Here is a 17,041-nt window from a genome sequence, read left to right on the forward strand (position 1 = left end):
TAATAACCCTTTTATGATCTTCATTACTGGTTAAATCACTTAAAAGTCCCATGTTTTCATAATAAATGTAATTTTAATGAAGCACTATTTGGTTTTATGACATCATTTTAATATCGCACAGTGATACTTGTAATGACATCAGCAGAGTGAAATATGACAGTACAGCAATTGAGTGAAATACAGACTACTGTATTTTGCAATATGTACTGCGTGTGGATTAATGATGGGTATTATACCATATGATAAAACACAGTACTGGTACTAAATAGTTTTAATGAAAGTGGCCACTAAAAAGGATTAAGTGTCTAGTGGTATTATTCATAGAAAAAGTAATGGGTGTCCAAGGTAATTTGGTTGACAAATGGCCCAAAGAGGAAATCAATGCTTGAGGACTTACAGTATATATGCTCTCTCATAGCAGAGATCTTGGCCCCTGATGGTGTTTTGCACCGTATAAGGGACAAAGCAACTAAATTTGGTATTTTAGAACATTATGTGAAGGCCTGGCTCATTCAGAAATACTTTGTTTGTGTATAACGACAAGTTTTTTAAAAATGAATAAGATAATGTTGATTCTGCTAAAATACAACATATCTTCGTCGTTATAAAATTGTCACTGCATCAATCAAGCATATTTCCATCGTCTTAAACTAAAACACATACATTCCCTACATTTCCTTTAAGACAGTGAGGGGAGGTCACTGCGTATGAGTACTCTTCATCTGATTTGTTGACAGGCTCATTCGTACAACAAAAGTATTGTCTGCTTCGTATATAGTGTCAACTGGGAGTAAATTGTTTCCAATTTGTAGATTTTTACTTAAAAGAAATGTTAATATGACTGACAAGCTAACGAAAAAGTAAATAGTTATTGTATTCATATCAAGAGCATTGCAGATTAATTCCTATGCTTGGAGATGCACGTTATTCATGTTTATCATTATCCAGCTGATTTTTCGGATAAACTGTTTCGGATAAATGTTTTCTAATGTAGATCAGATCATTTCAAGTTTTTTATAAATCACCTAAGAAAATACTATTGGTTTGAACTATTTTTGGCTTGGAAACATTTTTAGGAGTTTGAAATGACTATTAAAGGTACAAGAATCCGCCCAGCCTCGGGGTAGTCCATATAAATTCAGTTTTACACAGTTTGGAATAGGCAGACTCTCACATCCATGGCTACTTTCATTTTTTCATTGGGAAGTGCAGTGCAGCAATTTTAAGCGTGGCCAATCTTCTTCATTTTTACAATATCCACATATGCCATTTCCCCCGAGGGGATTGGGGGGAATCCCCTGAAATTCCAACCCATCCGCAGGTTTCCCCTCGGGAATCCATATCCCCTGGAATTTTAAAAAAAGAAGAGAAAAAACTAGCTCAAGGTTGGCAGTGGAAAGCATCAATAATATTATGAGTGTGAAATTCCATGAAGGACCATGATGACTAAGTCCAAAAAATATTGTAGTTAGAGTGTGTTTCTGTATTTATTCTGATATCATAAATGTAGATATTGTGCTAAATTTCGCTGCATAAAAATCCCCTGGTGAAATATCAAAATCCCATGGAATTCAGACTAAATTTCCGGGGAAGACTCTTGACAAATATGGCATGAAATATCAGAAATATTGAAAAAAAAAATCAAATCAAATATTTTACCTTAGGCTGAATGTTTCTTTAGGAAGAAACCAGAAATTACCTTGATATTAAAATCAAAATCTGATGTTATGCTTAAATGGACAGTTAATAGTCAGTGTCTTATGGGGTTTACCTAAATGGTGTAAACAATGAATACATTTTTTTATACCTACTGTATACTGTAACTGACAGTATTATTTTATGTTTATGTATAATTTAAAATACTTTATTACTGTTTGCAGCCATCAAATTAGACTTTGGAATGAACAAGCCCAAATTCTTGTACTATGGCTTGGCATCAAATTTTTGAACAAGCCCTGCTATATAAAATTCAGAATTTGAGCAAGCTGGGAAGACATTTTACCGGTGCAGGGCTTGCGGGCTTGTGCTAATTTCGACCACTGCGTTTGTGAAATTTAAATGGAAGTTAAGCTAATATAAAAATTGATATTTAATTTTTTTGGCATCATGGGGATAAAATAAAATGAAACAAAAATTACACTATGATAAAAAAGTTTCCCTGAATGCCCATTATTGTGGCTAAGACTGGTTTTTTAGCCTGAGATATGTTACCATGGGCAAGTGAAGTTTTACTGCAGATGTTATTGAAATACTCTTCACACTATTCAATTGACATTCTAAGAGAGACAGATTACCATGGGATTTAACCCGTGACCTCTTGATCTGCAGACATACCGGTACACCACAACTGTGCCGCTAAGAGCTAGCCAAACCCCAAGGCTGAAATTGTATTTTATTTCTCCACTTACTAAGGCAGTCAACAGTACCATGATATTTGATCAAATGTCCCTTACTACGGGTAAAACAAATGCGCTTATTTGTTTTTCAAACAAAAATTGTTAAACTATTGCCATAACTTTACAGGTATTTGCAGAAAGCTAGTGTAATCAATAAAACATGTTATGTGTACCTTTCACAAGGAATAGGGTAAAGGGGTGCATTTTTACAGGACATAAGATAAACAAATAAAACCTGTCAGACTGAATATAAAATGAAGTGGAGACAGGAGAAATAAACTTGACTTTTACATCTACAGAGTTTGTGAACAACTAATTTAGGCCAGCACAGAGTAAGACAAGAATTTTGCAGCTTATTAAAATCCCGTGGTGTTGGCCTCAGTCAAGATATACATTCAATTCAACATGTTCTTTCCACAGCGATGTAGATGGATATGGGTTCCAGAGGGAAGCCAACTTTGACCACCATCAATATGATGAGTTTATGTCGGAGTACCTGCCCGTTATGACCAGACGAGCTCAAAGATGGGACAGTCTTGTCGGAGAGGGATCCAAGATAAACAAATCCAGAACTGGTTTGTCTAAAAACTATTTTGACTTTAAAAATCAATGAAGAAATACAGGATAAGTTGGACTGACTAAGTCCTCTCTTATATATATATATATATACAAGGATTGTTCAGGATGCTCTGGAAAGTTTTATTAAAAAAGAACAAATGGTGTTGGAAATGTTTGTATTAAAATTGGTACAACTGATGTTTCGTGCAATTTATATTAATGATAGAAAAGTGGTATGTCTGGAATTATAGTATCCATATACAACACACATATGTGTACTTGACCAAAATATAAATTATCACCATAATTTGACAGGATAATTCGGTGCTAAAGTGTGTAACATACATGTTAGTACTTACATCTTCACATCATGCCATGATCATTTAAAGACCATTTTGATTTGTACACTGTCAAAAGGTCAGAAAATGTCTTGCCGGGACTTGTCACTTCAGATAAATATTTCCCTGTACAGATTGTTAATATAATTGCGCTCTTTTGATCGCTATTACGATATTAACTCCCTGGTTATTAAGAATACTGTTTCTTCACTAATTATTAGGTTATATAAAACACATGGAATTGTAGTTTTTAAAGAATGCATTTAAATTTCTGTTTTCAGTTAAGAGGTTTTGCAGGAAAGGCATTCCATCTTCCTTGAGACCAAAAGTGAGTTGTAAATTAATATGAATATGCTGTTCATAAAAGTAAATAAACTAACTTGATGTCAGCAACATTTTTACAAGATTGTTGCCGACATAAAATCTATGAAATGGTTCTTTGAAAGAACATTTTATTAGTACTGTCACACTTTAAATAGAAGATGTCTTTATTTTGAGCACTATTCACTGAACACAGTGTTTGTGACTATTTACCAGAAATAAAAGTCGAGCTTGAGTTGTACAATGTTTTTCAAAGATTTAAAATATTAAATCATACAGATAGACATGTTATTTGAGGCATGGTTAAATGAATGTAAAAATTGAGCTGCTGACATGATTGAAAGAAAACAAGATCCCTATCTTTAATAAATGTAGCAAATAATTGGTCTACATGTACATTGCATGAAAATTACTCTTAATTTTAGGCATGGCTCTGTCTGAGTGGAGCTGCTGAACGGATGGATGGGAATCCCTACCTCTATCAGCAAATGTTGGCTGCTGAACACAGTTCGGAACTCAAAGAAACTATAACAATGGGTGAGACTGGCAGACTGTGTCAAACTGAACGGTCAATTGCATGTATTTCCATAGTGTTTAGGGGATCAAACCCACAACCTTGAGTGAGAGGCGAATACATTTACCACAAGAACACTTATACTCTTGTGATGATTGAGAATACTGTTGATTGAAATACTAATTTGACTGCGTCTGTTTCATAGTTTCAAGTTTTATTTATAATAAACCACAAGGTCGTAGACCCATGAGGCATAAAGTGCGCAATGGTGACAAATACAAATAGTATGTACTTGTGCGGTAGCTTTTTACTAATAAATTTTATGACAATGCCTATTATACTAGACTGTTACAAAATGTCTATTTGACATAATGTGAAAAGCTTTGTAAACAAATACACTAAAACGCTTCAATTTTCCTTCATTATTAGTGTTAGTTAACTCTATAAGTTTGTGCATACTAGGATGTCGTAAATAATAGAATGGCAATAAAGATTTTCGAATATCATTATACAATAAACATTCAATAACAAAATGGTATTCGTATTCTAAAAGATTACATTCGATACATTTTCTCTCATGTACTGGTATTGGAATGTTTCAGCTCAAGAGAGACAACTCAAAATGAACATTTAGTTAACTTTTGTCATCTCCCTTTAAGGTGCCCTACACAAACATTAAAAAAACAGAGGGAAAAAACCACTTTGATTTATTGTTTATTCCTCAGATATACATCGAACATTCCCAGATAACATGTACTTTATGTCGGAGACAGACAGTCGGAGTCTTCGCAAGCCTCTGTACAATATTCTCGTAGCTATTGGCCACAGGAACGGAACAGTGGGGTACTGTCAGGTATTGTGACTTCTTGTATTATTCACTTTAGCTATGCAATTATGCACATACCTGTCAACTATGTTTGACATTGGAATTAATAATCCTGGCATTAGAGATTTCAACATGCCCTGATTCATAAAATCCAGAATTTAAGCAAACCAGGAAAGCTTTTACGAGTGCAGGACTTATCGTCTTGTGCTAATTACAAACTCAGTGGAACTTTGATTCATTTCAAAATCGGTTTAAATTAGACCATTGGACATGTACTCTATGTTAATTTTAAGGTAACTTCAAATAGAAAAATGAGTTTTGCCCAATTACTTTAATGAGGATTGATGAATAGTGATGAAACTTGGTGTGTTGGTAACTTATGTGAACAAGAAAATCCTAAACTTGGAATGAAAAATGAAAGATGAAAGATGAAAAAAGGAAGACAAAAGTCACATAAATAATGCAAGGAACCCATCTGTAGGTGTTCAATAGTGTTAATCATTCCCATCACACGAAGTATATTTGAAAAGTGCTTTCCTGGTAAATGATATGTATATACGTTCCACCATTGGAAAGTCAACTGTTTCACCTTTGTGTTGGAATACAAATGTTATTTATTGGGACCCTCATCATTTGCACTAATGGCTGTAGTTTGGATTGACATATGTTTTGTAAACCAAGCACAAATTTACCCATTATAAATACAACAACCAAAGATATGACAATAAACATTATTGTGCAGTTTTCCAAACTTGGTTAAGTATGGCATAGAGGTGACATGCATTATTTTTTTTTATTTTTTTGGCCAGGACTTACTGAAATCCAATGATTTAAAGTTATATTAAAAATTGTCAAATGTGTCACTAGGAATGCTTATCTGGTTCTATCCCTCTTGTACGAATTGATAAAAAAATGTACATTATTAGCACTGAGGTGTAACCCGACCGGCCCTATTTTTTTTTCCTGACCCTCTCTTTTTTTTTGCCGAGTGTGGATTTTTTTTCGTGGTTTCCTAAATAATGTTCATTTATGAGTGAACCTGATAAAATTTTACCATTTTATTTTTCAATCTCTCAACAATAGCTATATACCCTGATATAGGTCAGTTTGGCACAGAAATCAGGGTTTTCCAAACAAAAACAAAAGTTATGCCTACTTACTGACCCTAATTTTTTGAAGTGGAAACAAAGAACTTTTTGTTTTTGCCTTATACACCTTCCTTATCTTATCACTCCTGTACAGGGGATGAACTTCATAGCGGGTCTGCTGCTGTTAATTATGAGGGATGAGGACAAGAGGGAAGAGAAGGTGTTCTGGCTAATGGACACGCTATTGAACAACATTCTCCCTGGTAGGTTAAATTCTGATGGTATCAGGTGGGTCTTGTTACCATTTACGCAAACTTGGCAATTTGTAGTCTGTTAGTTTATGTACTGTTTAGTGTAAGGCTATGTGGAGTTAACAGTTTTTCAGAATTAAAATTCATTTTGGCTGAGATATTTTAACATTTGATGCATGTAATTATATTATAACATAATTAATTTGGTCAAGTTTGATTGTAGGTTAATTGCCTTAGTTTTTCCAGAGTTGGGGTGGGGGTATGTTGCTTGGCACATGTTGGTCTGTCTGTCAATCATTTAGTAAACCAAACCTTTTTGATTAAACAATAGAGAACCCTTAGGCTTAAGGTTCTAAAATTTGGTATGGAGTTTAGTCATGATCTTCAGATAACCTGAATTGATTCGAGGTCAGTAGATTGAAAGTCACGGTTGAAGTGACATTGAACACAAAAATCTTGTCCAATTGATAACTAGGGTATGCTTGAGCCTTAAGTCCTAAAACTTGGCAGGGAGGTAGGTCATCACCGAGAGGTAGCCCATACTGATTTTGAGGTCATTAGATCAAAGGTAGAGGTCACAGTGACGATGAACACAAAAAACCATGTTTAATCAATATAAAGAGAATGCTTGGATGTATAGTCCTCAAACTTTATGAAGAGCTTGTAAATTCCTTTAAATGTCACTTGACTTCTTAAGTTTGCTCTATCTAAAAGATTTTAAAATATTACTACATCTAACAAAAGCACATTCTTACAGTAAATAAATTTTGGACTTAAAGACAGAAAGTGAATTGCACAGGAACCATACACTTCTGTGGTCGATTCTGACCCTCTGTCAATGATACAGAGTAGTATCTTCCATGGTCGAGAGTGTAAGATAGGTTATTTCTGACCCGAGCGTATGGTGTTTTGCGGAAACAAGGTTTACCGAGTTTCCGCAAAACACCCTGCGCGAGGGTCGGGGTGAACCTATCTTATACGAGCGGCTATGGTAGATGCTTTTTCTCCCACCTCAGTTAAACAAAATTAAGTAAAAATGTATTTTTTGCTGGAACTCTTTTTTGCTGAGTGAAAATAATGGCGTATGGATATGCGATAGCACGTGGTTGTCATGGATATAGGCGCAGTGATCAAGTTAATGTTAATGGTCAAATCGGTCTTTTTAAATAGTTCTAAGGAGAATGAAGCATTATTTCTTGAATGGTGCCTGAAGACTGTTTTATGGTGACATTTGAAGTGAGAAATAATTAATTAGCGTTCTAAATATTACCATTAGACAAGATTTCCTTGATGCTACTGACGACAGTCTTCAACAAGGGAGGTAATTACAATGTGGTAAAAGGAGTTCCATACGGGCATTTTATTTTCGCCCGTGGGCAAGATAAGAATATCTAGCATGGTTAAATTATTGGATCTACTTATCCGAGGTGGGAGAAAGTGTACTTCATTTGGGATATGGTAGTCTGTGACTGTTTTTGTTAAACATGAAAACAACTGTATTTTGCTGTCATTAGGTTGCTCCATTTCACTGATTTTAGAACATGACTAACAAAAGCAGGGTACCTATACAGTTTGGTACCATATTGTGAACAACAACTTTCAATAAATAGCGTTCAGTATAAGTGAATAACATTGTAATTTATCCGCAAGGACAACTGTTATGCCCATTTTACTTGAAACTATTTCAATCTTGAAGTTCAGCTAACAACTCATCATTGCATGAACATTATTTTAGTCAAATCAGTCTCAAAATAAAACAGTGAAATGGTGAATGTGAACATTATTTTCAGATTACTACCATCCTAACATGGAGGCTGTAAAACTGGACCAGGAGGTGCTCGGAGACCTAGTGAAGTAAGGCTTTTTTTGGTTTAACCTTGTCAGGTTATTGAAGAAAAATATGAGAAATTGACATAGCCTATGCGTCGTCTTTGTCCACATTTCTGTCATCGTGAGGCAAAAGGTTTTTTTTTACATTTGTTAAATTGAAATTCCTTTACTATAGAAATATGTATATTTTTCAATCCAATCAGCTTGGAAAGCAAATAGTAATTGCCCATTGACTATATGTATACAACGGACGAGTGTTGGCATTTTCTTGCCAAGCTAGTTTTGAAATAGTTTAATATGATAATTATAAAAGTAATAACATTGACATTGTATTTATATTTTTTTTTATTGTATTGCCTACAAACTGTGATATGAATGGTTATCAAATATAAATGATGCTCTAAAATTTTGAAATGCAAATTTCACAAGCATGAAAGATTTCACAAGCATGAAAGATAGAAATATGGGTAAAATAATTCCACATACAAAATAAAAAAAGAAATATGAAGAAGTTTAGATTTGCAGTAGGATTCGAGACCACTGAGACATAGAAATGTAACAGGTGGTTTGTTACACTCTTAACACAGTTAATGATTATATCGGAATTTGTCAACCAAAGTTAGCAGTGAAAGTTTTCAAGGCCTGATTGCACCAAGTACCATAATTTTATTTTTTATTGTAAATTTAAACAAATATACTTACTGAATCCCAAGACTGTAGTTTTAATATAAACTGATAAATTAATTAATGGCATTGCTGTTATAATTGGGTTTTATAAATTCAAGCAATGAACAAATTTAGTGTTAAAGGATAACATGCATGAACGGCATCCACATTTCTCTTGCAGATGGAAGTGTCCAGAACTGTGGCAGCATTTAGAAGACCAAGGTGTTCACTGGTGTTTGGTCGGCATGAAGTGGTTCATCTGTCTGTTTGCTGACGTACTTCCAACTGATGTAAGTATCCCTGTAGGTTACATAACACTATAATATGATGTAAACCTCAGATTCCTGGAAGTATACTATGTAGCTTACTTGGGTATGCATTTGTGTCTTGTCATCATGATGCTGTTCATCTGCATGTTTGCTGCCATACTTAAACTGATGTAAACTTATTCATGTTTATTTTGCTGTTAATTACATTATCCATTTATATGATGCTATTGAAACACTGGTCTATGGACATATCTGGAAGAAAAAGGTGTTAATTGGTGTCTTCATGGCATAATGTGGGTCAACTGTTTGTGCATCAAGGTACTTTCAACTGATGCAAGAATTGCTTTAGGTTATGTTAGACTATTATTTAATGTCATTGTTAAGTCTGATCCCTTGAAGTATCTAGAAGATATGGAAGACCAAGCTGTTCACTGATGTATTGTGGTGCCCAGTATGTTGTCTGCTCATTGTCTGTTGAAGCCTTTGTCCAATCACCACCAACTTTAGTCAGAATGAATATTGGCATAATTTCTTGGACAATTTTAATAACCTGACATTTCACTCAAGAGTCATTGCCCTTTGATTATAGAAATTACCTCAAGTAAAAACATTTTCTAATCATCACCAAATTTGGTTAGAATGAGAATTGGAATAATATCTTGAACAAGTGCTTAAAAATCGCCTGAATCACCCAAGATTGATTGCCCTTTATTTATTTAAATTAACTAAAATCGTTATGAAAAGAAAATTATGTCCGATCAATTATTTGATAAAAGCCATTTTTCAATCATAACCAAATTTTGTCAGAATGTGTATGGGCAGAATATCTAAGAATGTGTAAGGTGGCCCCAGTCACTTCAGAGTTATGACCCTAGAATTTGCAAAATCTGTCTTTACAGTGTCCGCTCTCTAAATTTGGCTTAACGTACAACCACTTATCACCAAACTTAGTGTCCTAATATTAGGACAGGAGTATTTCTTCTGGTAAATTGCATAATATCAATAGGTATTGTAACAACGTTGTCGGTATTTCATATTTTTTACTCTTAACATCACTGTTCATCAAATTTGGCATGTTGAAAAGTTCACTTAATTGCGAAACATAGCTGTTACTTAGCAAGCACTTTTTCATAATCTCTCATTTAATGTTTCAGACTGTTTTGCGAATCTGGGATTGCTTGTTTTGTGAGGGTACCAAGGTTCTTCTGCGTGCTGCGCTCGTTCTGGTCCTCACAAACAAGGAGAAACTCCTCAAATGCACAAACTTCGGAGAAATCACCGATCTCTTTAAACACCTTGAGGAAAGCAAGCAGAGTTTACATTGCCATACATTCCTCAAAGTAAGTAAGATCATACCAGTATGTGCCAATTTTTGTAGATTACCTGGAACTTGTGGGGTCGATTTTTAGTGCATTTTTATGTGTTTGGCCAACTAAATAGAGGCCAGGTTTAACATTTGTGATGCCTTAATGAGATTAATAGTTTGTGTATATACACGTTAGTGTTTATTAGGGATGCAAACGAATATTCGATCCAACATTTGATATTCGAATGTCAAAATCGGTATTCGAATATTCGATGTGTTTTTAAAAAAAAACACTTAAATCTAAATTTTGCCAACATCTGTTTTGTTGTTTATATTCGGCTGTCTTGTTTTACAAGAGGCATGAACGCTATGACACTATACACGTGTCACATGTTAATTAGGGACATATCGTCGGCGACTATAAACAATCCCGGTAATTTTACGAAATCTGGCTATTAGACAAGTGACATCAAACAAGTTTCAATTTTCGGTAAAATTTTAATGACCTTGCCAATAAAGTATATACGGTGTCCGCTACCAAAGTGGTGTCATGGCTGCCAATTAACCTGTGCAATATAGCTCAAATCGCCTTTATGATATGAATGACATGTGCTACCGGTAGTTATTAGCTCTAAACTGTTTTCCATGTTTCAATATAATGTTCGTGCGTTGAAATGTAACTGTATAAAATAGCGTGTTAGGATATTGTTGTACAATAGATGAGTCAAAACTTAGGTTTATTTTCGTTTTATTATTGAACTTATTCCCGAGTAGGTTTGGATTTTCCATAGTTATATTTAGTAGAGATCAATCCCAGAACGAGGCTGCTCGTCCTACGGAAAGACCCTCCGCTGGTAATCACGACATTCGACCGGGAATTTACGATCAAGGCCTTGTTTACAAATATGAATGCTGTGGAATTGAAATTCAAAATTTGGGTTTTTGTTTGTTCAGAATATTTTGCTTTTTGTTGGATTTATTTTCTGTAAATGGGGAATTTTAGAGGCTAATTTTGGGAAAAATCAGGGTCCGTCGCGTGTACCGGCTATAACAAAGGCCCCAGCTATAAATGTAACGATTAATATCATAGTTTACTTAAATATTCATTTTGGTAATCGAATATTTGATCGAAAGAATTACCGAATTTTCGAATATCAGTTTTGCCATTGGTTTGCATCCCTAGTATATGTTATATATGTTATTGAGCAAGTTTTGAATTTGCTACTTGATTAAACTGATGATATAAATTATAACAGTCTACTTAATAATAACTATTGTAATAGTCGGGATTATTCTTGCAGCTATAAGCCCATATGCTTTTTGGAGATCAAAAGTCTAGTTATTCAATATTGGCATAGACTTGGTGTGGTTGTTGTTGTAGAGAGAACACTTTTAACCTTAGCCATATCTCAAAAGTAGTTTCAAGATAAAAATATGAAACTTGGTACCCATGTTGCAGGACATATGCGTACATGTTTTTTCTATATCTCTGGCTTTTTATTGATAGGTAATCCCCTTGGGTTGCCTGAAAAATAAACAGACAAGTGTTGATGTTAGGTTTGTAGAGCTCTTGCTTGCAAGTACCACACTTGTGAGTGATTACCTTCCAAATTGTTTAATTTGCTCAAGATTTATTCACTGAATTAATAAGTCGTTAGCAAAGTAACTCTTTCTTTGTTTCCTTATTTCAGAGTATGTTTGAAGATATTGGGTCGCTTCCAATGTCAAGGATTGCCAAACTGAGACAAGAATGCCTCGCCAAAGTGTGAACATATCAAATTGGAATCAGGCTCCAATATCACAAAAACACTTAAGTCAAATCTCAATCTCAAATTATTTTTTAACATAAAATCTAAATTTATTCAAAATCGTATATGTTTTTATACATTTTAAGATAGTGTATGATGGTTAAAAACTCAAGATTCCAAAATTATTCTACAACCAAAAAAATATTTTGAAATATTGAAAAAGGTTTTTATCACACATTCTATTAGATAATACCATTTTAAAAAAGACTAAAAGCATTCAAGATTTTGAATCACTTAATGGTTTTATGTGGTAAAATGAGTCATGATTGAGACTTGACTAAAGTACTTCAGTGGTAATGGGGCCTGGATGCTGACATTTTTATCGAGGACTAATTTCTTAAACATTCTGAAGCCTGTCATAGCGGGTTATCTTTTGTTTTGACATATTTTGCCTTATGCTTTCCATAAGACCATTTGAAGAGATTTACACATGTTCAGCAAAATAACAATTTTTTTTTATTGCCATCGACTAAATTTAGTATCTTTTCAGTAAAATGAAATTAAAATAAGGATTTAAACTAAATTGTTCCAAGGGCTTATCTATAGCTGTTATATTGTGATGTTTTGAAACTTATTTTAAAACTTACTGTAATGCCAAAGATCCTGAAATCCATCATTATTGTTGTCCTCAGGCTCCAATTTCTCAAAACATCTTAAGTCCGTAATAACAGGATCAAGCTAGGCTCATTATTTTTGTTTCAGTATAATTTGTATTATATTACTAAGAATTTTTGGCTTTGAAAGGAAATTGTCTTTATTATAATCATTAATCATGATATACTATATTTTATTTTAATAGTAAAATCAAGATTAAGTAAGAAATTAAACTTAATGAAATAACATGCTTTAGCAAATGGCACTTAAAAACTTTCCAGAAATTTGGGCCTTCGAGGGGCTGTATTCAATAACCATCTTAGATTGAACTGAAATCTAAAATTAGAAAGTTTTTGGATCGGCCTGTATATTTAGCTGTCCAATAGGCTGAATTGAATCACTGAGGCCTGTCTAAGGATAAAGATAAGACCAATATTGAATACTGGTTCTGGTTGCTAATGACAATTTCTCTATAATACTAAAGGCATACTTCTTGAATAATTGAATATGGTTTAGCTTAGTGGTAAATTGATGATAAACATGGGTGACTGGTAGTTTTGTCTTTCTCTCAAATGTTATATAAATTACATAGTTAATTGAGACTTTTATAGATTTGATATGTGAAGTTTGACTCAATTTGTATCATCTGCTAGAACAATTATGTGTAATAAACAACAACCTGGTTTAGTTGTTGTATAAGTATTTATGCAATATTGAAGGAATATACAAAGCGGTATTGACAGAACTTCTAAAGAAATTAATACATGTCTTTTATTAATGACTATAATCGGCTTGTTTCTTGTCGATCAATTTTGTTTGCAATTTTAACTTTGCCATGTGATTTATTTTTAATTACCTTATATGAATTCCACATTACCCCAGGTTGGATATATTCCAGATGTTTTATTAGATGCTTGTAAGTTTTCATGCTAACATATGGTGTTTATCATATACACAAGCCTATACATGTCACATAGTATTATTTTAAAAAGTCTAATATGTTATAATAGCGACTGAGAAAAGATGCTTAGTTGTTTAAATGAGGTACAAAGGCATTTACATGGTTTACTTACTGATTAAAACAAGATACCAAGTCATTTTAATGAGATACTAAGTCATTTTAATGAGATACTAAGTTGCTATATAACTAGAAGTATTAAAAATGTTTTAAATAATACTAAGTAACAAGTATAGGCTTCCACACTAATTCATTTCTTACCATGTACCTCACAATGTTGTAGAAGTTAACTGATGGGTAAAAATAGTTTTTGCAAAATATTATTTTTGTATTCAAAATCTTTGTTGATTGGTAGATGGTAAATGCACATAGTGATATGTATTAGCTTATACCCTCCCTCCCCCATTCCATCTGCCTGTTAATCTTTTGTGCTTACTCTGTATCTCTCTTCATGAAATTTGTGTAAAATGTTCACCACATTGAGATGACACGCAAAACCCACGTTGGCTCAACATTTCAGTCACTCTGCTCCTGGTCAACGGTTTGAGCCATAGATTTCATGTCTGCCTTTTATCTCCTAATGCCCTTGAATGATTTTCATGTAACCACATTCATATGACATGCAGAACCAAAACTGCAGGTGCACCAGCTCAATGTTAAGGTCTGCTCAATATCCCCTTAACCCCTTAAAGGAATTTCAAGAAACTTTGATAAAATGTTCACCTCATCGAGACAGTGTGCAGACCTTTATTCTAAGCATACTGGCTAAATGTGAAGGTCAAAGGTTCTAGCCATAGACATACATGCCATATCCCCCGGCGAGGGGAAAAATCCCCCGGAAGTCTAGGTTTATAAAAGTTCGAGATTATTTGCTTATTTTATAAATGTACATGATACTCGCTATTTACTTAAATGTACATGCTTTGTACATCCTCTTTATTTAAAGATTAATGATTCGTACATCCTCATAATTCAAATATTCATGGGTTGTACATCCTATACTCAAATTAAAATAGTTCGTACATCCCCTTAACTAAATGTTAGTGGTTCTTACATCCCCTAATCAGATGTTCATGGTTCATACATCCCCTTAACTAAATGTTCATGGATCGTACTTCCCCTACTCAGATGTTCATGGTTCGTACATCCCCTTAACTAAATGTTCATGGATCGTACTTCCCCTACTCAGATGTTCATGGTTCGTACATCCCCTTAACAAAATGTTCATGGATCGTACTTCCCTTACTCAGATGTGCATGGTTTCTACATCACCTTAACTAAATGTTCATGGTTCGTACTTCCCCTACTCAGATGTTCATGGTTCGTACATCACTTTAACTAAATGTTCATGGTTCGTGCTTCCCCTACTCAGATGTTCATGGTTTGTACATCACTTTAACTAAATATTCATGGTTCATTCATCCCCTTAACTATAGATATTCGTGGTTCGTATATCCCCTTAACTAAATATTCATGGTTCATACATCCTCTACTCTAATGTTCATAGTATTTATTTGATCTTTGCACAATTATTCATGGTATTTACTAACTCTTCACTAAAATGTTCATGGTATTTATTTTCTCCACTAAAATGTCCATGATTTGGACATTCCCTTTTCTCAAATGATCTATGGTTCATAAATCCTTTGCTCAAATGCTCATGGTACTAACTTACTCTCTATTTAAATGTTCATGGTTGTCACTTACTCTTTACTCAAATTTTCATGGTACTCACTTACTCTTTACTCAAATGTTCATGGTACTCACTTACTCTTTACTCAGATGCTCATGGTACTCACTTACTCTTTACTCAAATGCTCATGGTACTCACTTACTCTTTACTCAAATGCTCATGGTACTCACTTGATCTTTACTCAGTGTTTATGGTACTCACTTACTCTTTACTCAAATGTTCATGAAACTCACTTACTCTTTACTCAGTGTTCATGGTACTCACTTACTCTCTACTCAAATGTACATGGTACTCACTTACTCTCTTCTCAAATGTTCATGGTACTCACTTACTCTCTTCTCAAATGTTCATGGTACTTACTTACTCTTTACTCAAATGCTCATGGTACTCTCTTACTTTTTACTCAAATGCTCATGGTACTCACTTGATCTTTACTCAGTGTTTATGGTACTCACTTACTCTTTACTCAGTGTTCATGGTACTCACTTACTCTTTACTCAGTGTTCATGGTACTCACTTACTCTTTACTCGAATCTTCATGGGTCTCACTTACTCTTGACCCAAATGTACATGGTACTCACTTACTCTTTACTCAGTTTTCATGGTACTCACTTACTCTTTACCCGAATCTTCATGGTGCTCACTTACTCTTGAACCAAATGTACATGGTACTCACTTACTCTCTTCTCAAATGTTCATGATATTTACTTACTCTTTACTCAAATGTTCGTGGTACCTTCTGCTTCTACGTTCATGGTACTTGCTTACTCATACATACATTAACATGCATGTAACTTATTTACCCCTCACTTGCATGAACGAGAACTTTGAACAAGTTTACTTATATTTATAACATCGAACAATCATTTGAACTAGTCATACAAAGTCATGCTTATATTAGTAATAAAAATTGTTGCCAGTTTATTTTCATAGTCAAGGGCAAAACAAAAGAGTTTTTCCTCATCTTTGTTTTAATACGTGCAATATGTGTTTTTATTCAACTTTTTGTTTAGAAATGCTTACTCTGTGTTTTTAGGTTTGCTTTATGCAAAGGTTGTATTTCGATATTTGCCTTCTATTAAAAAAGAACAAAAATATTTCATCTGATAAAGGTGTTACTCTGAAACAGTTTGTTATATATATCATATTTAATATATTCCCGTCTAGTATTAATAGAAATGTATTAAAACGGTTTTACACCAAGTGATAACATCTTGTAAAATTCCATGTTTTGTCTGACCAAGAAAGTTATATCAACTTCTTGTAGTTGGCATTTTTATGTGTTTTAAAGTGCTGTTTTAAAATGAAAGCTCAAGTATGGTACCAAATAAAATAGAAAATCAGATATATGTTTTGTTTTTCACAGATCTTTCTTGAATACGGAATTAATTGCTTATCTGCTGCCAGTGTTTCGCTTAGTATGGTTCTGCGTTTGTTTTTGTTTTATATCCATTTATTTTAGATTGATTGTGTGGAGAGCTTACAGCTTAACTTAAAAAAACACACTCTCGGGTCCACTTCCTTGGTCAAACTCACTAGTACTTGGTTTCAATGTGAGAGGCTACTTGAAAGTTCCCTGACTGGGGATGTCAACTCAAGACTTCTTGGTCGGGAGGCAGACAGTC

The 17,041-nt window shown here is 33.9% G+C and overlaps 1 protein-coding gene across 1 annotated transcript; it reads left to right on the forward strand.

Moving 5' to 3' along the window:
• The first annotated feature begins 758 nt into the window (after positions 1–758).
• LOC128218400 (growth hormone-regulated TBC protein 1-A-like) lies at positions 759–16,761 on the forward strand. The gene is made up of 10 exons (XM_052926067.1): positions 759–860; positions 2,817–2,971; positions 3,574–3,620; positions 4,039–4,150; positions 4,853–4,980; positions 6,196–6,304; positions 8,083–8,146; positions 8,970–9,078; positions 10,212–10,397; positions 12,055–16,761. The coding sequence occupies exons 1-10, from the start codon at positions 838–840 to the stop codon at positions 12,130–12,132; spliced, it is 1,011 nt and encodes a 336-aa protein (XP_052782027.1). The 5' UTR covers positions 759–837; the 3' UTR covers positions 12,133–16,761.
• Positions 16,762–17,041: the final 280 nt, after the last annotated feature.

The sequence above is a fragment of the Mya arenaria genome, chromosome 14 (assembly GCF_026914265.1).
Source record: "Mya arenaria isolate MELC-2E11 chromosome 14, ASM2691426v1".
NCBI classification, from domain to species: Eukaryota; Metazoa; Mollusca; class Bivalvia; order Myida; family Myidae; genus Mya; species Mya arenaria.